Here is a 22,453-nt window from a genome sequence, read left to right as displayed (position 1 = left end):
AACTCTACAAACCTGTGAGCATGCTCACAGGTGCGTACATTACACCGGGAAATGCAGGTGGAGAAAATGACAAAGGCCTCACAGGAATCACCGACCGATTTGTCGTTGTCAGACCTACCTTGATACCTCAGTGGGAAAATGTACCACCAAGTGTTGCATTAAGTCACAAGGACCAGGAAAGTCCCAAGTACGATCCCAGGCCGGTGCTGTGTTGGCTGCTCCCAATGTTCGTGATGTGCTGCAACGAGCCTCTGTGTGACTGGGCCAGCGAGGAGAGAAATTGGCCAAGGTGCCCAGCTCTGTTCAAACCCCAGTGTCATCCCCTGCACATAGATGACCTGGAAGAGGGGACAGAGTGTAGTGTAACAAAATTTGCAGATGACACAAAGATTAGTGGGAAAGCGGGTTGTGTAGAGGACACAGAAAGGCTGCAAAGAGATTTAGATAGGTTAAGCGAATGGGCTAAGGTTTGGCAGATGGAATACAATGTCGGAAAGTGTGAGGTCATCCACCTTGGGAAAAAAAACAGTAAAAGGGAATATTATTTGAATGGGGAGAAATTACAACATGCTGTGGTGCAGAGGGACCTGGGGGTCCTTGTGCATGAAACTCTTTTGAGTTTATCTGCGAAAACATAAAACATTAAAGAGTGCCACCCGACCTGGGTGACACTCCAGACATTTACAAGGCCCTTTTTTTCCCCCCCTTTTTTTTTTTTTTTGTGTTTTTCTTTTTTTTGGGTTTTTTTTTGGGCACTAAAATCACAATTTTCCCCAGTGCCCCCTATAAAAGGGAAGGGGGACACTAAAAGCACCGGCAATTAAAACAAATTAAACTTTAAAACGTAAAATCAAATTAAAATTTGGTTGCCGGGCGTGATGATGCACTCCAGTCCCTCCGGTGCCCACCTCTCGCGGAAGGCCGCGAGCGTACCGGTGGACACCGCGTGCTCCATCTCCAAGGACACCCTGGACCGGATGTAAGAGCGGAAGAGAGGCAGGCAGTCAGGTTGAACGACCCCCTCGACCGCCCGCTGCCTGGACCGGCTGATGGCACCCTTGGCCGTGCCCAGGAGCAGTCCTACGAGGAGGCCTTCGGACCTACCCGCTCCCCTCCGCACAGGGTGCCCAAAGATCAGGAGAGTGGGACTGAAGTGCAGCCAGAATTTCAGGAGCAGCCCCTTCAAATAGTGGAACAGGGGCTGCAACCTCGTGCATCCTTGTGCATGAATCCCAAAAAGTTAGTTTGCAGGTGCAGCAGGTAATCAGGAAGGCGAATGGAATGTTGGCCTTCATTGCGAGAGGGATGGAGTACAAAAGCAGGGAGGTCCTGCTGCAACTGTACAGGGTATTGGTGAGGCCGCACCTGGAGTACTGCGTGCAGTTTTGGTTACCTTACTTAAGGAAGGATATACTGGCTTTGGAGGGGGTACAGAGACGATTCACGAGGCTGATTCCGGAGACGAGGGGGTTACTTTATGATGATAGATTGAGTAGACTGGGTCTTTACTCGTTGGAGTTCAGAAGGATGAGGGGTGATCTTATAGAAACATTTAAAATAATGAAAGGGATAGACAAGATAGAGGCAGAGAGGTTGTTTCCACTGGTCGGGGAGACTAGAACTAGGGGGCACAGCCTCAAAATACGGGGGAGCCAATTTAAAACCGAGTTGAGAAGAAATTTCTTCTCCCAGAGGGTTGTGAATCTGTGGAATTCTCTGCCCAAGAAAACAGTTGAGGCTAGCTCTTTGAATGTATTCAAGTCACAGATAGATAGATTTTTAACCAATAAGGGAATTAAGGGTTATGGGGAGCGGGCGGGTAAGTGGAGCTGAGTCCATGGCCAGATCAGCCATGATCTTGTTGAATGGCGGAGCAGGCTCGAGGGGCTAGATGGCCTACTCCTGTTCCTAATTCTTATGTTCTTATGTTGTTCTTATGTTCCACCCCATCTCCCTCACTACTGCATAATGTGTGTGCTTTAGATATCATTCTGTTCTGGGAGTGCACGCTCATGAGGGAGCCCACCCAATTGGATTAAAAGAACAGACAGAATATTAAACTTGTTCATTTGCAGACATGTGCTCTCCCCCCCACCCGATTTTTTCCAATATTTGCTATGCCCAGGAAATCCAGTCCCGCTCGGTAAATTTACCTCAGCGAGTTCCTGATTCTATTGAACAACAACAACTTGTATTTATCTAGCGCCTTTAACCTGGTGAAACATCCCAAGGCGCTTCACAGGAGTATTATGAGAAAAAAATTGGACACCGAGCCGCATAAGTAGAAATTAGGGCAGGAGACCAAAAGCTTGGTCAAAGAGGTAAGTGTTAAGGAGTGCCTTGAAGGAGGAAAGAGAGGTAGATATGGCGGAGAGGTTTAGGGAGGGAGTTCCAGAGCTTGGGGCCTAAGCAACAGAAGTCAAGGCCACCGATGGTTGAGCGATTATAATCAGGGATGCTCAGCAGGGCAGAATTAGAGGAGTGCAGACATCTCCTGGTGTTGTGGGACTGGAGAAGATTACAGAGGTTGGGAGGGGTGAGGTCATGAAAACAAGGATGAGAATTTTGAAGTCAAGGTGTTGCTTAATCTTTCCAAAAAGCTCTTTATCTTGCCTTATTTTTAATTACATCAAAGAAAATGAGTTGATCAAAATAAACAATTGGACCTATAAGAAAAAGGTACAGTCCACTTTTTTGGTGATGATGGTTTTACAGAAGACAAGACGTATTTGTGCAACTCAGTACCTAACCCCCTTTCTCTCCCCTTTCTTCCTTCTCGAGTCCTGCCCGTTCCCCAGGTCATGGAGCCTCAGCTCTCGGAAAGCAAGGTCAGACACCCTGGCCTGAAGGTGATGCCAGTGCTGCTCCTGGCAACTTCCAGAGAAAAGTGCCGGGAGAGAGAGGAGGAATCCATCCAATTTCCCATTGCTCCCACAGGCAGACAGCCGATCTGTGCTCGATGCCATCTTGTACCACATGACTAAGGCCAGGAACTCATGGGGCGCTTGGAACCCCAGGTCGCTCTGAGGCATCATGGGTTCCTGTGCCCCGCACCAGCACACCGCCACTGAGGCTCAGTAACGTAGAACAAGATGAGAATCCCTCTGCTCGCTCCATGCCTCGACATTGTAAGCACGTGGGAGAAAGCCACCCTGTTCAGTATTTCTATCAACATCGTAATTATAGAAAGAAAGAACTTGCATTTATATAGCACCTTTCACGACCTCAGGATGTCCCAAAGTGCTTTACAACCAATGAAGTACTTTTTGGAGAGTAGTCACTGTTGTAATGTGGGAAACGCGGCAGACAATTTATACCCAGCAAGCTGCCAAAGACGACATTGTGACATTGAGCAGATAATCTGTTTTTTAGTGATGTTGGTTGAGGGTTAAATATTGGCCAAGACACCGGGGATAACTCCCCTGCTCTTCTTCAAAATAGTGCCATGGGATCTTTTACATCACCCGAGAGAGCAGACGGGTCCTCGGTTTAATATTTCATCCGAAACACGGCACCTCCAACAGAGCAGCAGTCCCTCAGCACTGCACTGGAGTGTCAGCCTAGATTTTGTGCTCAATTTCCTGGAGTGTGACGATGAAGCTATGACTGTATGATGCAGAGGCAAGAGCGCTACCCACTGAGCCACAGCTAATACCCTAATATGTTTAGAATTATACTAGAAATAGCGATAGGAAGAAATCATAGTCCATCTGCCAAATTTTTGCCCTCTCATTTAGCCTGTCTATGTCCTTTTGTTGATTTTTTGTGCCCACCTGACACATTGCTTTTTCTCTCATCTTTGTATCGTCAGAAAACTTGGCTACGTTACACTCCGTCCCTTCTTCCAAGTCGTTAATATAGATTGTAAATAGTTGGGGTCCCAGCAGTGATCCCTGCGGCACCTCACTAGTTACTGATTGCCAACCAGAGAATGAACCATTTATCCTGACTCTCTGTTCTCTGTTAGTTAACCAATCCTCTATCCATGCTAATATATTAACCCCAACCCCGTGAACTTTTATCTTGTGCAGTAAGCTTTTATGTGGCATCTTGTCAAATGTCTTCTGGAAGTCAAAATACACCACATCCACTGGTTCCCCTTTATCCACCCTGTTCGTTACATCCTCAAAGAACTCCAGCAAATTTGTCAAACATGACTTCCACTTCATAAATCGATGTTGACTCTGCCTGACCGAATCTTGCTTTTCCAAATGTCCTGCTACTGCTTCTTTAATAACATCTGGGCAAGGGGGATGGTGGGGGTCGGGGGGGGCGGGGAATGGGCAGGAAACATCATTTAAAACAACAATAAAGGGTTCAAATGCTATTTTAAATCATTTAATAAAAGGTGATTGCAGTGGAAATGAGCTGTGAGGCAGTGAGTATATATTTTTTTAAAAGCAAATACCTGCGGTTGCTGGAAATCTGAAATAAGAACAGAAAATGCTGGAAACACTCAGCGGGTCAGGCAGCATCTGTGGAGAGAGAAACAGAGTTAATGTTTCAGGTCGGTGACCCTTCGTCAGAACTGAGAGATTTTAGAGATCAACATTATCTGTTCAATGCCATGTCCTAAATATAAATGATAGTCACGAACAAATCCAAAAGGGAATTCAGGAGAAACTTCTTTATCCAGAGAGTGGTTGTAATGTGGAACTCGCTACCACAGGGAGTGGTTGAGAGGAATAGCAAAGATGCATTTAAGGGGAAGCTAAATAAGTACATGAGGGAGAAAGGAATAGAATCACACAAAAGCAAAATATTGCAGATGCTGGAATTTGAAATAAAAACAGAAATTGCTGGAAATCTCAGCGGGTCAGGCAGTATCTGTGGTGAGGAAGTAGAGTTAACGTTTCGGGTCGATGACCTTTCATCAGAACTGGAGAGTGTTCGGAAAGAACGGATTCTTAACAAGCACTGAAAGGGGGAGGGGAAGAAAGAACAAAAGGGAAGGTCTGTGATAGGGTGGAAGACAGGAGAGATTAGAGAGACAAAAGAAATGATGGCCCAAATTCAAACATAATGCCAGGAGTTAGAAAAACATTAGTCAAGATAGGGTGTGAATGGTGGGATAATGGCCATTAGAGACAAGGAGAAAAGAAGAAAGGAACAGGCTGTGGGGAGGGGGGGGGGGGGTGTAGGGGGATGGGGGGGAGCCAAAGATTGGCAGCGGCTACGCTCTGAAATTTTTGAACTCGATGTTGAGACCAGAAGGCTGTAAGGTGCCTAAACGAAAGATGAGGTGCTGTTCCTCGAGCTTGCGTTGAGCTTCATTGGAACAGTGTAGGAGACCGAGGACAGAGAGATCAGAGTGGGAGTGGAGCGGAGAATTAAAGTAACAGGCGACCGGAAGCTCAGGGTCATGCTTACGAACTGAACGGAGGTGCTCCGCAAAGTAGTCACCCAATCTACGCTTGGTCTCCCCAATGTAGAGGAGGCCACATCGTGAGCAGTGAATATAGAATACTAAACTGAAAGAAGTACAAGTAAATCGCTGTTTCATCTGGAAGGAGTATTTGGGGCCCTGGATAGTGGGAAGGGAGTATAAGCATATAAGGAATAGAAGGATGTGTTGATAGGATGAGATGAAGAAGGGTGGGAGGAGGCTGGTGTGGCGCAGAAACAGCATGGACCTGTTGGGCTGAATGGCCTGTTTCTGTGCTGTAAATACTATGTAATGGCCGCTGAGATTTGGCAGCAGTCACTCAGTGACCTACCGGCAATGTTTGAGACTAAGAGAAATACGGCAATAATGCCCGGTTCATTTTTCCAGGTGCTCAACCTCTTCCTGGCCTTGCTCCTGAGCTCGTTCAGCGCGGACAACCTGAGCTCGCCGGATGAGGACGGGGAGATGAACAACCTGCAGATCGCCTTCGCCCGGATCCAGCGAGGCATCGGCTTCCTGAAGAAGGCCATCGGGGAGTTCTTCCAGAGCATCTGCAAGGGGGCCCAGCCGTCGGCGGAGGGGAAGACCATGGTGGAGCTGCCGACCTACACCTTCAACCACACGGGCAGCGAGAAGACCAACGAGCACAAGGACGGCAACGGCACAGCCGGCGGCTTCGGCAACAACGGGACCACCGTGGGCGGCAAGGGCGAGCCGGCAGCCAATGACTTTAAGCTGACCGAGTGCGTCCCCATCGCGGTCATCGAGCCAGAGCTGGAATGCTGCGACGAGGAGCAGAGCACCTTCACGGAACTTGCGGTCAGCCAAGAGGTAAGGAAACGGTCTTTTCTTTATTATTGGCGCTCTCCGATTTTCCCCCGATCCGCGCTTGGAAGGTAAAAGGTGACTTTGCCCCTACAGTTCCCAAAGCTCTCCACCTCTAGGGTGTGACTGGGTTCACCTCAGCTCATGAATGGGTCTGTTGAAGACCAATTGGTAGAGATTGATCGCCATGATTAGTCAACACCTCCATGATCATCATCAGCGGCGGTCCCTCAAACGAGGATGACTTGCTTCCAGATGAGTTCACAGATGTTTCAATGAAGAATCTAATATTCCAGGTCCAGAACCACATCTTAGAAACATAGAAACATGGAAATTTACAACGCAGAGGAGGCCATTTCGGCCCATCATGTCCGCGCCGGCCGACAAAGAGACGCACAGCCCTTCATCAGCAGCCCTAAAGGTTACATACAAACCCATGAACAATATCGGAAAGGCAAAGGGCACCCAGCCCAACCAGTCCACCTCACACCACTGCAACACCCCTTATACTAAAAACATCTACACTCCTGCCCAACTGGAGCCATGTGATCTCCTGGGAGAGGCAAAAACCAGATTAAAAACCCAGGCCAATTTAGGGAGAAAAAATCTGGGAAAATTCCTCTCCGACCCATCCAGATGATCGAACTAGTCCAGGAGATCACCCTGGCCATATTCTATTCCCTGCAGTACTTACCATTATATCTGCGCCGACCAACACAAGGTCTTGAAGGGTGGAAGATGCCTGTGCGTGGATTTTTTTAACATGTGGTGACCGTTGCACACCAGCCACCACACGGGCTTGACAGAGCTAGGTCTTGGTCCAGTGGCAAGGGTTCCCCAAGACAACTGGAGACCAGCTCTGCTGCACGGACCTGGTGTGCACACATATCACAGTGTGGGCTGGCCTGTGCTGCCCCTGGGCCCTCGGATATCCATGATCAGCGCATCATGTGAATACCAGAAAGCAAAGTAGATGGACTGGTTGCTCTGTCGTCCTCGAACAATTCCTAGGCTTCTATGTTATCTTATGGCACGTGTAATCCAGAAGGGTTAGACTAATAATCCAAACCACGTGAGTTCAGATCCCACAATTGGCAGTTTGAGAATTTGAATATCGTTCAGAAGGAAATCTAGAGATTAATATCTGGTGTTGGTAAAACTGACCACAGAGTTGTTGTGTTGTCACAAAAACGCATCCTGTTCACTAATGTCCTTTAGAGAAGGAAACCTGCCATCCTTACCCGATCGGGCCTATATGTGACTCCAGTCCCACACCCAATGTGATTGACTCTTAAGGGTGAAAAGGTTACTTTGAGCCAGTGGTTCCCAAAGTTCTCCACCACTCGGTGAGGGTTTCCCCGCCTCATGTCAGGGTCTGTTGAAGATGAACTGGCCGAGATCGGTTGCCATAGCCAACAACTCCAATATAAACTAAAGTGTACAATACTACAGAGGGTGCAGAAACAAAGAGACCTTGGGGTATATGTGCACAAATCATTGAAGGTGGCAGGGCAGATTGAGAAAGCCGTTAACAAAGCATACAGAATCCTGAGCTTCAGAAATGGAGGCATGGAGCATAAAAGCAAGGAAGTTATGATGAACCTGTATAAAACACTGGTTTGGGCTCAACTGGAATATTGTGTCCAGTTCTGGGCACTGGACTTTAGGAAGGATAGGAAGGCCTTAGAGAGGGTGCAGAAAAGATTTACGAGAATGGTTCCAGGGATGAGAGACTTCACTTACGTGGATAGACTGGACAAGCTGGGGTTGTTCTCCTTAGAGCAGAGAAGGTTGAGAGGAGATTTGATAGAGGTGTTCAAAATCATGAGGGGTCTAGAGAGAGTAGATAGAGAGAAACTGTTCCCATTGATGCAAGGGTCGAGAACCAGAGGACACAGATTTAAGGTGATTGGCAGAAGAACCAAAGGCGACATAGGAAAACGCAGCAAGCGGTTAGGATCAGGAATGCATTGCCTGAAAGGGTGGTGAAGGCAGACTCAATCATGACTTTCAAAAGGGAATTGGAGAAGTACCTGAAGGAAAATAAATTGCAGGGCTACGGGGAAAGGGCGGGAGAGTGGGACTAGCTGAAGTGCTCTTGCACAGGCATGACGGGCCGACTGGCCTCCTTCCGTGCTGTAACCGCTCTATAATTATTGGTATATCGCGCGACCACCAAGATGGTCGAAGGCGAACCAGGTGGACTGTGGTCTTTGATCGGCTAAGCAATCTCTATATTCCTCAACACTATCAAGTTGCGAGATGTGGACAAGCTGCGTTCCGGAAATAAAGTGTGATGAAAGTGAGGTGTGACCACAGAGCTAAGTGTATGTCACAGCAGCAAAGGGTGAGATGCATTTCTTGGTGGTTTCAGACCTCATTAGGTAAGCAAATAAGAGATGGAACACTTTTTTTTAAAAAAGCTTTAGATCAGGACGGACAGGCTGCAGTAGTCCTTCCTCGTTCTGCCCGCTGCTGTGTTCCTACATTCTCTTCCATCTGTTTACCGATGCTTACTTTGCTGGCAGGAGGGAGCCCAAGTGCCTGGTTGGCTGAATTCTCTGAAACGCCAGAAACTGACCTGAACCACTGTGGACAAGCAGGCTATTGACTGGGGGAACAATTAAGAAAGCATCACCATTGTACCAAGAACAGGTTATAGCCATCAGGCAAATATTTGCACACCTCAGCAACGTATTGAGATGTGCAGCTGTGTTTTGATAATGAAAGCGCCACAATAAAGGAAACATTATAAACGGTTGCGACACAACAGTCTATATTGTTTGTAGGTTGCACATCCGAGCCAAATATTGGTGCGAATGGAGATTCATTTTTAAAGGGAGATTATTGTCAACTTTAAGAATACTGGAAGGTAATTGAACTTGTTTATAATTAGAAAGGGGGCACGGTGTCGTGATTGAGTCATCCATCATCATCATAAGCAGTCCCTCGAAATCGAGGAAGACTTGCTTCCACTCCAAAAATGGGAGCCACAGACCCTGTCACAGGTGGGACAGATAGTCGTCGGGGGAAGGGGGGGTGGCACTGATTTACCACACGCTCCTTCCGCTGCCTGCGCTTGACCTCTTCACGCTCACAGCGTTGAGATTCAAGGAGCACAACGCCCTCCCGGATGTACTTTCTCCACCTAGGGCGGTCTTTGGCCAGAGTCTCCCAGATGTCAGTGGTGATGTCGCACTTCACCAGTCATCCATCACACCTCCTGCAACCGGCCCATTGATTTATCTTGGTTTTAATGCCAAGAATGATAACGAACTGCCGGGGTATCCCTCCGGGCAGCTCAGTGAGTTCATCCAATGTGTATAGTCATCATCATCATAGGCAGCCCCTCGTATCGAGGATGACTTGCTTCCTCGCCAAAAAGGGATGAGTTCACAGGTGTTTCAATGAAGGACCTGATATTCCAGGTCCCGAACTACATCCTGAAGGGTGGAAGATGCCTGTGCGTGGATTTTTTTAACGTGGGGTGACCGTTGCACACCAGCCACCACACGGGCTTGACAGAGCTAGGTCTTGGTCCAGTGGCAAGGGTTACCCAAGATGACTGGAGACCAGCTCTGCTGCATGGACCTAGCACGCACATATCACAGTGTGGGCTGGCCCGTGCTGCCCCTGGGCCCACGCCACTTCTGGGCCCCGAACTCACACCTCCCCTGGGTCCCGATCATGTTGCACCATGATCACTCGCCATATATTGATCAATGTGGTATCAATGATCACCCCCATTGTAGACCATATATTGATCAATGCTGTATCAGTGATCACCCCCAGTGTAGACCATATATTGATCAATGCTGTATCAGTGATCACCCCCAGTGGAGACCATATATTGATCAATGCTGTATCAGTGATCACCCTCAGTGTAGACCATATATTGATCAATGCTGTATCAGTGATCACCCCCAGTGGAGACCATATATTGATCAATGCTGTATCAGTGATCACCCCCAGTGTAGACCATATATTGATCAATGCTGTATCAGTGAACACCCTCAGTGTAGACCATATATTGATCAATGCTGTATCAGTGAACACCCTCAGTGTAGACCATATATTGATCAATGCTGTATCAGTGATCAGCCCCCTGTGTAGACCATATATTGATCAATGCTGTATCAGTGAACACCCTCAGTGTAGACCATATATTGATCAATGCTGTATCAGTGATCACCCCCAGTGTAGACCATATATTGATCAATGCTGTATCAGTGATCACCCCCAGTGTAGACCATATATTGATCAATGCTGTATCAGTGATCACCCCCAGTGTAGACCATATATTGATCAATGCTGTATCAATGTGTATAGTATAGTATTAGGTAGTCTCTTGTATCGAGAATGACTTGCTACCACACCAAAAAGGGATGAGTTCACAGGTGTTTCAATGAGGGACCTGACATTCTAGGTCCCAAACTACATGTTGAAGGGTGGAAGATGCCTGTGCGTGGATTCTTTTAACGTGTGGTGGCCGTTGCACACCAGCCATCAGATGGGCTTGACAGAGCTAGGTCTTGGTCCAGTGGCAAGGGTTCCCCAAGACAACTGGAGACCAGCTGTGCTGGTCCATGCAGTGTGTAGTTCACACAGGAAGGCCCCAGGTCCTCTCGCCCCTGTTCTGAGTCGGGATAAGAACATAAGAAATAGGAGCAGGAGTAGGCCATACGTCCCCCCTCGAGTCTGCTCCGCCATTCAATGAGATCATGGCTGATCATCGACCTCAACTCCACTTTCCCGCCCAATCCCCATATCCCTTGACTACCCCTAGACTCAGAAAAATCTATCTATCTCAGCCTTGAATATAATCAGAGATTCAACATCCACGTGCGACTTGAACCCACAACCTTCTGACTCAGAGGCAAGGGTGCTACCCACGGAGCCACAGCTGACACGGAAGGGTTTTGATCGGGTAAATAAGGAGAAACTGTTTGCAGTGACAGAAATGTGGGTAACCAGATGACACAGATTGAAGATAATTTGGCAAAAGAACCAGAGGCGAGATGAGGAAAAAAATACATTTACACAGCGAGTTGTTATGACCTGGAATTAACTGCCCAAAAGGGCGGTGGAGGCAGATTCAGTAATAACTTTCAAAGGCAATTGGATAAATACTTGAAGGCAAAAGTTTTGCCGGGCTAAGGGGAAAGAGCAGGGGGAGCGGGACTAAGTGGGCAGCTCTTTCAAAGAGCCGGCACAGGCACGATGGGCCGAATGGCCACCTTCATGCGCTGTACGAGTCTATGATTCTATAGCAAAAGAATAGACAGTGTGTTCAGGGAGCGGTTTCTAAGAGCTGGCATTGTCCAGTCTGGCCAGGCTTGCACAGACTCACACCGCACAGCAGGTGTGTTATTCGAGGCGTGACAGATCTTTCATCTGCACCACTTCACGTCAATGAGGACAGGAGCAGGTGAGCACGTCAAAGCGGGCGGTGAAGGGCTGTGGGAACCAGCTTCTCCTCAATGGAAAATGATTTGTTTTCCTCGCCCTGCTCAGTGCAGTGATTTCTCTGGCTGTTTAGATGAATTATGTGAAACTAAATACTTTTTTTTGGTTAAAAAGGCACGGATTTGGTTCCGCCTTTCCATTAGCCAGCACTGGCCGACTTTAAGGCCAGATTTTTTTCCTACCCAGTTTTTATTGAGAAACAAGATGGAAGGCAGCAGAAACAGAGCGAAAGAAATGCCAAGGTTTTTGTATCTTCACACTGTGCCCTTGGAGGACAGTGGACAATAGCATGGAAGGATTCGCAGTCTGACAGGCTTCCAATTAAATATCGCCGCAAATTCTGTTCCCCAGCCACCGACTCCATTCCTCTCCCTGGCCACTGTCTGAGACTGAACCAGACTCTTCGCAACCTCGGCATCCTATTTGATCCAGAGGTGAGCTTCCGACCACATACCCGCTCCATCGCCGAGACTGCCTAATTCCATCTCCGTAACATCGCCCCTCTCTGCCCCACTTCATCTAATCGGCTGCTGAGACCCTCATCCATGTCTTTGTTACCTCTAGACTCGACTATTCCAATGCTTTCCTGCTGGCTTCCTATCTTCTAACCTCCATAAACGTGAGCTCATTCAAAACTAGTCCCGTTCACCCATCACCCCTGTGCTCGCTGAGCTACATTGGCTCCCGGTCTTAGTAATGTCTCAATTTTAAAATTCTCATCCTTGTTTTCAAAACCCTCCATGGCCTCGCCCCTCCCTATCTCTGTAACCTCCTCCAGCCCCACAACCCCCCGAGATCCCTGCGCTTCTCCAATTCTGGCCTCTTGCCCATCCCCGATTTTCATCGCTGCTCTATTGGCTGGCTGTGCCTTCAGCTGTTTGGGCCTTAAACCTCTCCGCCTCTCTACCTCTCTCTCCTTTAAGACGCTCCTTAAAATCTACCTCTTTGAGCAAGTTTTTGGTCACCTGCCCTAATATCTCCTTACGTAGCTTAGTGTTAATTTGTGTTTGATCACACTCCTATGAAGCACCTTGGGACGTTTTACCATGTTAAAGGCGCTGTATAAATACAAGTTGTTGTTTGACAAGAACACTCCTTCCATGGCCTTAACCATCATTATTCCAGCGGATTGGATAGTTAGTCCTTTATGCAGGATAGTTTTATGGACACCCACAGCCACATTATGAGGGGGGCCAGGAGCCACCACACTCACTGGACCCGAGGTTCCCACTGGATGTCAACCCAGAATTCAGAGTCTAGTTTGTCTAGTTATCTCCTTTCTTTCCATCATAACCTCTTCCTTGACTTCTTCTACTGTCATGTCACCTTTAAGAACATAAGAAATAGGAGCAGGAGTAGGCCATGTGACCTCTCGAGCCTGCTCCACCATTCAATAAGATCATGGCTGATCTGATCATGGACTCAGCTCCACTTTCCTGCCCATTTCCCATAACCCTTTACTCCCTAATCGCTCAAAAATCTGTCTATCTCCACCTGAAATATATTCAATGACCCAGTCTCCACAGCTCTCTGGGGCAGAGAATTCCACAGATTTACAACCCTCTGAGAGAAGAAATTTCTCCTCATCTCAGTTTTAAATGGGCGGCCCCTTACTCTGAGACCCTAGTCCACCTAGTTTTAGTTTCCCCTATGTGGAAATATCCTCTCTGCATCCACCTTGTCGGCCCCCTCTTTATCTTATATGTTTCGATAAGATCACCTCTCATTCTTCTGAACTCCAATGAGTAGAGGCCCAACCTACTCAACCTATCTTCATAAGTCAACCCCCTCATCTCCGGAATCAACCTAGTGAACCTTCTCTGAACAGCCTCTAATGCACATATGTCCTTCCTTAAATAAGGAGACCAAAACTGTATGCAGTACTCTAGGTGTGGCCTCATCAATACCCTGTACAGTTGTTGCAGGACTTCTCTCCTTTTATACTCTATCCCCCTTGCAATAAAGGCCAACATTCCATTTGCCTTCTTGATTACTTGCTGTACCTGCATACTAACTTTTTGTGTTTCATGCACAAGGACCCCCAGGTCCCTCTGCACTGCAGCACTTTGCAATTTTTCTCCATTTAAATTATAACTTGTTTTTTTATTTTTTTCTGTCGAAGTGGATAATCTCACATTTTCCTACATTATATTCCATCTGCCAAATTTTGGCCCACTCACTTAGCCTGTCTATATCCCTTTGCAGATCTTGTGTCCTCCTCACAATTTGCTTTCCCACCCATCGTTGTTAGCCTCTTCACTGAAAACGAAGACTATGCCTCTTGAAATTGGCCGGCTAACTGGCCATAGGTAACAATTCCAATGGATAGGCCCGAGTAGGGTGGCTATCTCTGGTTGGACGTATTCCTGCTCTTCATTACCCGATTGGATGATTCTCGACTGTTAGTCAAATAGTCGTTGTCCCATCTCCAATAGTTTTATAACTAAAAGATAGAAGTGTTCAAAGCAAATGAAAAAAAAAGGCATTTTTTTTTGTGTGATTTTCCTGGGTTTTTGCTCATAGCTGTGTCCTGCAGATTAATCTTCAATTCCTGGAGACTACAGGCCAATCCTGGAGATCTGGCAACACCAGGCCTGAAGCCCCCTTGATACTGGGCCTCGAGCCTCATTTACATGAGTTTTTACGTGTCACATGAAGATAACAGAATTCAGAAGGAAAACTCTCATTCCTATCATAAATAAAAACAGAAAACGTTGGATATACTCGGCAGGTCAGGCAGCATCTGTGGCGGGAGAACAGAGTTCACATTTCAGGTCGATGACCCTTGTCAGAACTGGAAAAAGTTGGAGATGCAACAGGATTTAAAATCTCACTCCTATCACGCCTGCAACCAAAAGAGACTGTTTGGATTGGATTTTTAAGCGCCTTGGGACGTTTTACTACGTTAAAGGCGCTATATAAATCAAAGTTATTATTATTTTCGATGGTCTTTGATTTGACCTTTAAACCTATAGCGAGACTGTAACAGTCTCAGGCTGAAATAATGACTGACCACGGAGATGCTGCTCTCACCATTTTGTCGAAGCTTCAGGTTGTACTGCTGGGTCAGTCTCGATATAATGTAATGTTATCGCAGTAAACAAGAATTCATTTTATAAGGATTATGCTTGATATAAAGGAATTGCAGGAACTGTAACCGGCGAGTATGGGAATAGAATTGATTTGCTCTGCCTAAAAATCCGACATGATCCTGCGAGACTTTTATCAATGGGACCATGTGCTGCTGACGTTCACGCCGCACGAAGTAGAAAAGCAAAAAGAAAGGGACGCGGGGACAGCAATTCACGATCCAAAAGGACTGAGGGCAAAAGGGAACATTTGGACTGGATTTTCGGTTCCGCTCATTTCGGGGCGGTAATGGTGGCGGGGCGGTAAAGTTTGCACCCGGGAACAGTTTGCGCCTCAGTCAGCAAAATTCATCAGCTGGGCCCTGAGTGTGAGGCGGAGCGCTAAGGGAGCAGTTGTACACCTCTCTTAGGGCGCTAGGCCGGCTGAGCATGGGAAAATCCCGAGCTAAACATCCGGCCTCGGAGAGGTCTGGGGGAGAAAAAAACCTGGAAAAAAAACCCCCACCAGAAACATTCCCAATACATACCTCACGCAACACCGCAACATTAATCGCAATAAAAAACCAATCGCACTTACCCGAGGTGGACATTACTTACCTCATTGCGGCCGCTACAGCTCGCACCGCCCGCAGTCTCAGGCGGTCTCAGCAGGGGGCGCTCTACAGCGTGCTGCGGAGCGGGCGGCAGCCAGAAATCGAGCTGGTGTCGCAATCAGCGGCGTTGCACACCGGCTCGCCTCTTCCGGTACTCCTCCGCGCCCACCCCCTCGCCGAAGCCGGCCGCGAGAACCCCAGCGGGGCGCTGGAAGCAGGCCGTCGGCCCGTAAGAGCTTACTGCCGCTACTGCTGCCCCTCCGGGGCGAAAATAGCACCGGCAACAAGCACAAAAGCCAGAACTATATATATATATCTATATAACCTTTTCCAAAATATATTTGAAGCATATTTCAGTCTCAAGCGACTTCATTGCGGCAAGGCAGAGCATTGCGACGTGAATGTGATACAAGATTCCGAGGGGTACTGACAGGGTAGATGCTGAGAGGTTGTTTCCCCTGGCTGGAGAGTCTCGAACCAGGGGTCACAGTCTCAGGATAAAGGGTCGGCCGTTTAAGACAGAGATGAGGAGGAAGTTCTTCACTCGGAGGGTTGTGAATCTTTGGAATTCTCTGCCCCAGAGGGCTGTGGATGCTGAGTCTCTGAGTATATTCAAGAAAGAGATAGACAGATTTTTCGATCTCGGGCAAACAAGGGATATGGAGATCGGGCGGGAAAGTGGAGTTGAGGTCGATGATCAACAACAACAACTTGTATTTATATAGCGCCTTTAATGTAGAGAAACGTCCCAAGGTGCTTCACAGGAGTAGTATGGGATAAAAATTTGACACCGAGCCGCATAAGGAGAAATCAGCGCAGGTGACCAAAAGCTTGGTCAAAGAGGTAGGTTTTAAGGAGCGTCTTGAAGGAGGAAAGAGAGGTAGAGAGGCGGAGAGGTTTTGGCAGGGAGTTCCAGAGCTTGGGCAGCTGAAGGCACGGCCACCGATGGTTGAGTGATTATAACCAGGGATGCTCAAGAGGAGAGAATTAGAGGAGCGCAGACATGATCTCATTAAATGGCGGAGCAGGCTCGAGGGGACGTATGGCCTCCTTCTGTTCCTATTTCTTACGTTCTTATCCCGACTCAGAACAGGGGCTCGAGGACCTGAGGCCTTCCTGCGCGAACGACACACTGGGCGAACTCACTGAGCTGCCCGGAGGGATTAAACAGCCGCTCGTTATCATTCTTGGCATTATGTTCTTATGTCACAACAAAATTAAAGCGTATTGTGTGTGGATTCCAACTAGTTTAGATAAATCACCAAGCAGCTACTTGCACAACAATCGCAGATGTTTGGTAATTACCATGTTCATTCATGCCGACGGAAGTAACGGGGATGGTGTCGTAAGGCTGTGAGGGAAATGAATGAATTCAGCTTCATTCGGCGGTGACCCGCGAGCAGCAGGCTCCTTGTGAGCATATGTCCCTGTGAACAGACGCTGGCAGCCCACGTGCCTCTGCCCCCGCAGAGATGCCTCTTTTCCCAGAACGAGTGGGCTCCGACTGTATAATCCAGCCTGTCTTTCATGCTCACAGTTGCTCCAGCCTGGCGTTTCCCCCTGCCCACCCCCCCGAGAGGTCCCGATTCGGTCTACGCAGGCAGTCCCGGCCCCCGCCATCGCCTAATCCCTCTGGATTCTCCGCCAACGCCCAGTCCGGGATTTTGTTTTTAATCACCCGCAGCTCCTGTTGAAAATAACTGCCTGGGAAAATCACAATTTTAACCGGTGCAGTATCAGCGGTGAGAATCTTTCTCGGCCCTTTCCCTCTGAACTGAAAGAAATAAGCACAGCTTTAGTGAAGGTTTTGTGGGAAGCTTATGTGCATCATCATCATCGTATCATAGAAACATAGAAAATAGGTGCAGGAGTAGGCCATTCGGCCCTTCGAGCCTGCACCGCCATTCAATGAGTTCATAGCTGAACATGCAACTTCAGTACACCATTCCTGATTTGTCGCCATACCCCTTGATCCCCCTAGTAGTAAGGACTACATCTAACTCCTTTTTGAATATATTTAGTGAATTGACCTCAACAACTATAGAAACATATCGAGGATGACCTGCTTCCATGCCAAAAATGGATGAGTTCACAGGTGTTTCAATGAAGGACCTAATATTCCAGATCCTGAACAATATATTGAAGGGTGGAAGATGCCTGTGCGTGGATTTTTTTAACGTGTGGTGACCGTTGCACACCAGCCACTACACGGGCTTGACAGAGCCAGGTCTTGGTCCAGTGGCAAGGATTACCCAAGACGACTGGAGACCTGCTCTGCTGCACGGACCTAGTGCGCACACACATCGTAGTGTGGGCTGGCCCGTGCTGCCCCTGGGCCCTCGCCTCTTCTGGGCCCCGAACTCACGCCTCTCCTGGGCCCCCGTCACTTCCCTCTACAGATTCTTGCCCCTCCTTCGCCCCTCCTGCTGTGCCTGCCCGCACTGCAGTCAGCAACCTGACTTCCCAGCCGTCGCCCTCCCTACAGTGGTATGCCGCCGCACGTTGCTCCCTCCAATGGCCCCGGCCTGCTGATGGTCTTGCAGGCCGAGACCGCGCCTATTTCCCGGCCGGGCCGCCGCACACTGCTCCCTCCATGCATCATGGTGAATAAGTGGCCTACATCTCTGGCTCTTTAACGACGGGCATTTATAGGCATTTCCTTAAAATCAGTGGGAGTAAGAGCATTTGGTGACATTTCCGGAAGCATCGCTGTTTCGATTGGGTAACCACGATTGCATCCAGACTGGAGTGAATCAGTCCGCAAGGTGGGGTCTGTCATCGGGTAGGGAGCTGCAGAATTGTTGCAAACTCCAATTGATCTTTGTCAGTCTGCTCTGGTTTATTAGCAGTCCGAATGAGTGTATAACGCAGTGTGGCCCACTGAACTGATTTCAGAGCACCGGTGACAATGGGAAACTGGTATTGTAGAAGCACAGTTGCTTAAAAATTGTGATTGCGAGATTAGTATTTGTAGGCCGGATGTACAAGTGAGCTGAGCGCTCAGTCCGCCTGAGGCTAGAAAGAACTTGTATTTATATAGCGCCTTTCACAACCTCAGGACGGCCCAAAGCGCTCTGCAGCCAATGAGATACTTTTTGAAGTGCAGTCACTGTTGTAATGCAGGCAGCCAATTTGCACCCAGCAAGCTCCCGCAAACAACAATGATAATGGCCAGATGATCTGTTTTTAGTTACTTTGGTTAAGGGATAAATATTGGCCAGGACACCGGGGAGAACGCCCCTGCTCCTCATCGAAATAGTGGGGCGGGACCTTTAATGTCTACCTGAGAGGGCAGATGAGGCCTCCGACTCATCCGAAAGACAGTGCGGCGCTCCCTCAGCACTGCAGTGGGGTGTCAGCCTGTATTTTGTGCTCGAGCCTCTGGAGTGGGGCTTGAAACCTCCGACTCTGAGTCGTGAGTTTTATCACTGAGCTATGACTGACACACAAGTGCTGGCATTGTGCCTATGTTGAAGGGCAGGGGGACATCTCTTGAGGTGTCATCAATGCTGCTGGAATAGCATTAAAACCGTTGCATTTATATATATATGTTACACTGCTTGGTTTACAAATGTTTGTTCTCGGAACGTGTAACAAACCAGTTGTGTTTTTGTGATAATCCAGCCAGTTTTGTGGTGATTGTCCTGATCCAAACTACACATTTAATTTCGTAGTTTACCATTGGTGGGATTTGAACTGGCAAACCTCCAGGTGTCTCACCCAGTACCACACCCACTCTGCTGGTAGCTCTTGAGCCAGCCTCAACGAAAGTGGCGTCATATCAAACCACATAAAGCAGTTCACACAGCGCTCTGTGAAGTACCCTGCTCGTCACTCTCGACTTCAGTTGTATTTAAGAAAGATAATTATTGATCATTTGAAAACTGTGGAAAGGTGATTTTTGTCTCCAGTGTTTGGTGGAGCGTAATGATTAGAAGACATCGGACAGATACAAAGTGAGCTGACTTTCATACCACAGATAGGGCAGTTTGGTTGAATCCATGAGTTAGGAAGATAGGAACAGGAGTAGGCCAGTCAGCCCTTTGAGCCTGTCCCACCATTTAGCTGCCTGGGCCCTAAGCTCTGGAACTCCCTCCCTAAACCTCTCCGCCTCGCCATCTCTCTTTCCTCCTTTAAGATGCTCCTTAAAACCTACCTCTTTGACTAAGCTTTTGGTCACCTGATCTAAAGGCTCATTGTGTGGCTCGATGCCAAATTTTGCTTGATAATGCTGCTGTGAAGCACCTTGGTACGTGTTACTACATCATAGGTGCTATATAAATACAGTTTTGATGGGGGAGGGCGCGCTGCTCAGATTGAGTTTGTGAACTTGTGGAATTCTCTACCACAGAAAGTTGTGGAGGCCAGTTCGTTAGATATATTCGAAATGGAGTTAGATGTGGCCCTTACGGCTAAAGGGATCAAGGGGTATGGAGAGAAAGCAGGAATGGGGTTACTGAAGTTGCATGATCAGCCATGATCATAAGGGCCGAATGGCCTTCTCCTGCACCTATTTTCTATGTTTCTATGTTTCTCTGTTTCTATGTATCCCCTCGTGGCCATTGGTGAGATCACATTCAGGAAATGAGTCAATTTGTGGGCTGACACCAGGATTATCGTGTCGACCCAATTGGTTCAGTAATGTCGTTTAGTGACGGAAACCTGCCACCCTTACAATTGTTGTGGTGCTGTCAGTGTACGTAGGGGCGCTCAGCTCAGTGAGTTGGCTCCAGTTCACAGCCGCAGCTGCATTGTTGGTGAAGATTGTCAGTCTCTGGGAGCAATGTGCAGCAGTGCAAATCTTTTACCACTTGTGCTCGACTACTGACCCCACATAGGATCAGGAGCAGGCCTTTACATAAGAACATAAGAACTAGGAACAGGAGTAGGCCATATGGCCCCTCGAGCCTGCTCCGCCATTTAATAAAATCATGGCTGACCCGATCATGGACTCAGCTCCACTTCCCTGTCCGCTCCCCATAACCCCTTATTCCCTTTCAGCCCCTCGAGCCTGTTCTGCCATTTAATTACATCATTCCTGATGCGGTCTTTGGCCAGGGACTCCCAGGTGTCGGTGGGGATGTTGCACTTTATCAGGGATAGCTTTGAGGGTGTCCTTGTAACGTTACCTCTGCCCACCTTTGGCTCGTTTGCCATGAAGGAGTTCCGAGTAGAGCGCTTGCTTTGTTTGCTTTGGGAGTCTCGTGTCTCCCACTGACACCTGGGAGTCCCTGGCCAAAGGTCGCCCTAAGTGGAGGAAGTACATCCGGGAGGGCGCTGAGCACCTCAAGTCTCATCGCCGAGAGCATGCAGAAATCAAGCACAGGCAGCGGAAGGAGCATGCGGCAAAACTGTCCCACCCACCCTTTCCCTCAATGACTATCTGCCCCACCTGTGACAGGAACTGTGGTTCTCGTATTGGACTGTCCACCTAAGGAATCATGTTAAGAGTGGAAGCAACTCTTCCTCGACTCCTAATCTGAGGAAGGACGTGCTTGCTATTGAGGGAGTGCAGCGAAGGTTCACCAGACTGATTCCCGGGATGGCAGGACTGACATATGAAGAAAGATTGGATCGACTAGGCTTAGACTCACTGAAATTTAGAAGAATGAGAGGGGATCTCATAGAAACATATAAAATTATGACGGGACTGGACAAGTTAGATGCAGGAAGAATGTTCCCGATGTTGGGGAAGTCCAGAACCAGGGGTCACAGTCTAAGGATAAGGGGTAAGCCATTTAGGACTGAGATGAGGAGAAACTTTTTCACCCAGAGAGTGGTGAACCTGTGGAATTCTCTACCACAGAAAGTTGTTGAGTCCAGTTCGTTGGATATATACCGTCGAGCGATTGAATTCAAAATGGCATTTCTGCGGCATCCCAGTAGCACAGGCACCAAAGCCTCTGTTGCTTTACCCGTGGCCTCAATCACTCACTCACTCTGCCACCCACCACCCTCACAGTACCTCGCCATGGCAACGCCACTGTCGGGCCTAACCTTGCTGCCGGGGCTAGGGCTTCTTTAAACCATCCTACTTATACCAGTATCTATTCAGCAGGAGTTTGGCCAGCAAAAATAAATAGCCTCTCTAATGAAGGAAGTGCTGCACTGTCGTTAAACCAAGGCCCTGTCTGGTGGGCATAAAGATCCCATCACACTACAACAACAACAACAACATCAACTTGTATTTATATAGCACCTTTGGCGTGGTTAAATTTCCCAGAGCGCTTCACAGCGACGTTATCAAACAAAATCTGACACCAAGCCACATAAGGAGATATTAGGGCAGATGACCAAACGCTTGGTCAAAGAGATAGGTTTTAAGGAGTGTCTTAAAGGAGGAGAGAAAGGGAGAGGTTTAGGGAAGGAATTCCAGAACTGGGGACCCAGGCAGCTGAAGGCACGGCCGCCAATGGTGGAGCGATGAAAATCAGGGAATGATCAAGAGGCCAGAATTAGAGGAGCACAGATATCTCAGAGGTTTGTAGGGCTAGAGGAGATTACAGAGATAGGGAGGGGCGAGGCCATGGAGGTATTTGCAAACAAGAATAGGCACTATTTTGAAGAAGAGCAGGCAAAGTGTTTTCAGCCAGCATTTTTCCCTCAACCTGCACTTTAAAAAGAAAACAGATTATCTGGTCATTATCATATTGCTGTTTGTGGGAGCTTGCTGTGCGCATAATTGGCTGGCGTGTTTCCCACATTGAAAAGGGTAGGAGAAAACACAATGTCGATATAGGAGTAGTGATTAGGTGATGCAAACTTTTGGTTTTAAAACAGTACTTATTGGAAAAACGTCAACGGAAATCTTTTTAATCTATTTGGGTAGGTATGTACCTGACCTACACAGCCCAATGATTCTTTCGCAAACATTTTAATCATTGAGTGTTTCTCCTTTTGAAGAAGTGCAGGCTGCATCATTTGAAAGGTTACAGAAACGAATAGGTAATGCAGTACAACCACTTGCCGTCACTTCCGGACATTATCTCGTGGTGACTTCAGTGTAAAAATACCGCTTTCACAAAGAACAAAATAGCCTTTCATGGCGTTCCTGAGTATTCAGCAGGGTCCTAAACCCAGATGTTCTGCGGCGA

At 47.9% G+C, this 22,453-nt stretch overlaps 1 protein-coding gene across 5 annotated transcripts in view; it reads left to right on the top strand.

The window, feature by feature from the left end:
* Positions 1–22,453, top strand: part of scn5lab (sodium channel, voltage gated, type V-like, alpha b) — a 473,466-nt gene that overhangs the window by 313,386 nt on the left and 137,627 nt on the right. For all 5 annotated transcript variants that reach the window (XM_070881666.1, XM_070881669.1, XM_070881665.1 and 2 more), the window contains one exon: positions 5,774–6,217. In XM_070881666.1, coding sequence (XP_070737767.1) covers positions 5,774–6,217 — 444 coding nt within the window. The remainder of the gene's footprint in view (positions 1–5,773; positions 6,218–22,453) is intronic.

This window comes from Pristiophorus japonicus, chromosome 5, assembly GCF_044704955.1.
Source record: "Pristiophorus japonicus isolate sPriJap1 chromosome 5, sPriJap1.hap1, whole genome shotgun sequence".
NCBI classification, from domain to species: Eukaryota; Metazoa; Chordata; class Chondrichthyes; family Pristiophoridae; genus Pristiophorus; species Pristiophorus japonicus.
This window is presented reverse-complemented; position numbering and strand designations above follow the sequence as displayed.